This window comes from Bipolaris sorokiniana (assembly GCF_000338995.1).
Source record: "Bipolaris sorokiniana ND90Pr unplaced genomic scaffold COCSAscaffold_10, whole genome shotgun sequence".
Classification (NCBI taxonomy): Eukaryota; Fungi; Ascomycota; class Dothideomycetes; order Pleosporales; family Pleosporaceae; genus Bipolaris; species Bipolaris sorokiniana.
In genome coordinates this window covers 1,032,378-1,035,569 of record NW_006911904.1, presented here as the reverse complement: position 1 = coordinate 1,035,569, position 3,192 = coordinate 1,032,378, and the positions used below count along the sequence as shown (strand labels likewise).

Sequence of the window (3,192 nt, the reverse complement as noted above, 5' to 3'; positions counted from 1 at the left end):
TTCGAATCAAGGCTCGTTCGATGTCCCACGCACTCCCATATGCCTCTGAGTGACACTACCGCCGATACTGATCCGAGTAGTCTTGCCTGCGCCGTTACAATAAGTAGCTAGAAGATTCTATAGATAGTATCTTAAAGGCTATTTCTACACTAAATCTGACGAAGGAGTAGAAGAAGTTTAGGAAATAATTTTGGAGTAAAGAGAGCTAGGTATAGATAGGTGCGACGCTATATTTCATCTAGAAGCATCTAAGGACAGTTAGTAGGGATAAGGCGGAGGAAGTTGAATGATATGTCGTAACTTTTATAGTAGATCAGACGTGTCGTTCGAATTAGCGCGTAACGGTATCGATAGGTAAAGCTAAGGATGGCCGGAGTGGTTGCTGTTTTGAATGTCTACTTTACTTACTAGTCTTAATAAATCTCGGATTTTTTTCTCAAACAAATGCATCTCAGAAAACCGAAGCCAAACATAGTACAATAACCTTAAGTTTAGAGGTATTCTTCTTACGGTTACAGAAAAATATCACTTGAAATGCTATAGCGTAATTCTGTACTCAATCTCTATTGCATAATAAGATTAAGTTACACACTGGATTTACACCAAATTGAAGAGGCTGCGAACAAACAATCGAGTCGGTTTAACTGCTCTTAATGTATTCAATGGCCAACTCAAACAAAAATAGATCATTAGCAGTAGCAGTAGTGGCATTAGTGACGATGGCAGTAAGAGGGGTGATAGCAAGTATCCCGAGACGGATGATATCCGCTGCTAGTCATCTAGCCGTTACAATGTGTCGGCAAACGTCCTTTCCCCAGCCAGTTAGCGTTATTTGGACCCATAAATCCCCAAAACACGAAGGATTAAGCCAAACACAGCCTCTGTGTCTTTACACATTCCTCAAGATTGCCACCGAGATCGCAGTCCCAAAAAATGACTTTAGTGACGCTAAGGACGCTTGTAGTTGACGTAGAGCTTTCTCGCCACCTGATCATCATTGGTAGCGAAAGATGCGTTTGCGGACACGTTGTAGTTCATTTCAATTGGCCTAAATAACGAATGTGATTAGCGAAGCCTTGTAATGAGTTCCATTATTAGGAAGCCAACCAGCGATTACGTCAGAAGGTGACGATCGAGTCGGGGCAACGATCATGTGACTGATATCGCGCCAAGACGGGGGTATGTCCGATGCTACTGACATTAGGATGAAAGACTGATGCTAGGATGCAAAGCAATAGGTACAAAATGTAGCCGGCTGAATGCTCTCTGTGTAGAGAGCTATGTCTTTTTTCTTTCAGCTAGTTATGCAACATATCACGTGAAGATGACAGTCACACAACTTCGTGTACATACCCTCAAGTGAACAAGTAAGATGATGTGAACCAGTGTGGTGAAATAGCTCTACTTGTTACTATTATTCTTATTCCCAATAACTCAACATTTACTCGTTCAACAGGCCTTTTCGACTACAACGAGAAGAAGGATTTCTAGTAAAAGGTAGAATAAGTATCGAGCCAACTTGAGTTACAAAAGAAAAAACAACTATTCAAGCACAGCCACCTCTCTCCAGCATATTTGCTAGGCAAGTGCGGGACAGGCACTAGTGAATAGCGTCCGCGGAAGTGCGTCAGTAGCGCTAATTCTGGTTGAGTGGGGAGCGCGGCTTCAAGCGAAACACGTTACTGTGTATACTTGAACAAGGTAGGCAGGCAGATCAATGAACGCAAACCACTCCACATCTTTCTTCCCACATCTAATAACCTATGTTCTCCAAACTCTAATATCATGTCGCAAGCCACACTCACCCTACTTTCCCCTTTCGAGCCCGCCTCCGTTCACCTCCGTTCGGATGCTGCTCGAGGGTTCACTAAGAACATGCCGTGCGCCACCGCCACTAACTCCGCACCCCCTCCGCTATATTACTGGATCTGAACACATCAGCTGGCGTCGGGCGTTCATGGAAGATCTTTCAACGCACCAATAATGAGTGACCGGGAAAGGGGAACGGGCTGTCAATGACAAGCTAAGAAATCGCCACGCAAAAGGGGGTGATCTGCAAGCAGGGAGAAGGCGATCTGATGTGACCCCATTTCTCTACTACACAGTTTGCAATTGTCTAAATTGCCATGCTGCAGCCTCAAACTTTGTGTGTTGCTTGCTAATGCACATTCGCTATGCCATCTTTTGCAAAACTGCAGCTAGGACTTTCATTCTTCCATGGCGGCTGGGCGAACTTCAAAGGGTCTAAATGCAAATTCGCTATATGAACACCTTCATTCTCAAATGTGCTACTCAACTTCAACATGAGAGTCGCCGTTTCGCTCACTGGGACCCAAATGTTCGATGCTGCCAAGGAACCGAGGGCGAGTGGGGGTGAAGGGCCTCAGACATATGCAGGGGAGAGACCAGTGGATCGTACGCTGTTTATCCTACTATCCCTAGCTATCGTGACAATGTCGTCGCTTCTACTTGGTTGGTATTTGGGATTCGCAGTCGCATCTACTCTACTAATGCAATTGTAGGCTCTCGCTTCAATCGGTTAAGGCGCAATGCCGGCATGAAACGAAACATGACTTTCACGCTTGTGCTCCTCTTGTATGTCCTGCTCATGATGTTCGTTATCGCTCTCTTGGTATTGCACAGCGGCCAAGGGTTGTATACCTACAACCTTTGCCTTGCAACTACCTGGGTTTGTCTTGTCCTCTATTATTATTATTATTATTATTCCATTATAGTCCTGTATCAGCCGTGGGCTATGTAGGACTTTGGCCAAAGGCCGTTCTATCTAACTAGTAACAATTTGGTACGTTGTGCTGTATTGCGTGACTATGGTGCTTCGGCCTTTGTCTAGTTAAGCTAGTACTAGCTTTCTAGACGCCTGGTGCTAAAGAGCAGTTTGGTAACAGGGAGAGATGTAGGGCAGCTAGGCTGCCTTCCAGCGAGCTCTCTTAGGGGGAAAGGAAATATTTTCAGCTTGTTTAGTTTTATAGAGTAACTCTCTCTAGTTTTAATGAGTAGCTCTCTCGTTCACTTTTAGTGAGTCTTCCTCTCAAGTTTTAATGAGTAGCTCTCTCGTTCTGCTGGGGTGCTATTATAGCGGGCGGAGGCTATCTTAGCGTTTGAGTATTTTTGCTAGTACAGTTCACAACTACTGTTCTAGCGTTTTGACTTGGTGCTTCTACAGAGATAACG

The 3,192-nt window shown here is 44.6% G+C and overlaps 1 protein-coding gene across 1 annotated transcript in view; it reads left to right on the top strand.

The window, feature by feature from the left end:
* Window positions 1-2,357: 2,357 nt before the first annotated feature.
* The window catches only part of COCSADRAFT_201224 (uncharacterized protein), a 2,436-nt gene continuing 1,601 nt past the window's right edge, over window positions 2,358-3,192 (top strand). The window contains exon 1 of the mRNA XM_007703751.1: window positions 2,358-2,689. Coding sequence (XP_007701941.1) covers window positions 2,558-2,689 — 132 coding nt within the window. The 5' untranslated portion in view covers window positions 2,358-2,557. The remainder of the gene's footprint in view (window positions 2,690-3,192) is intronic.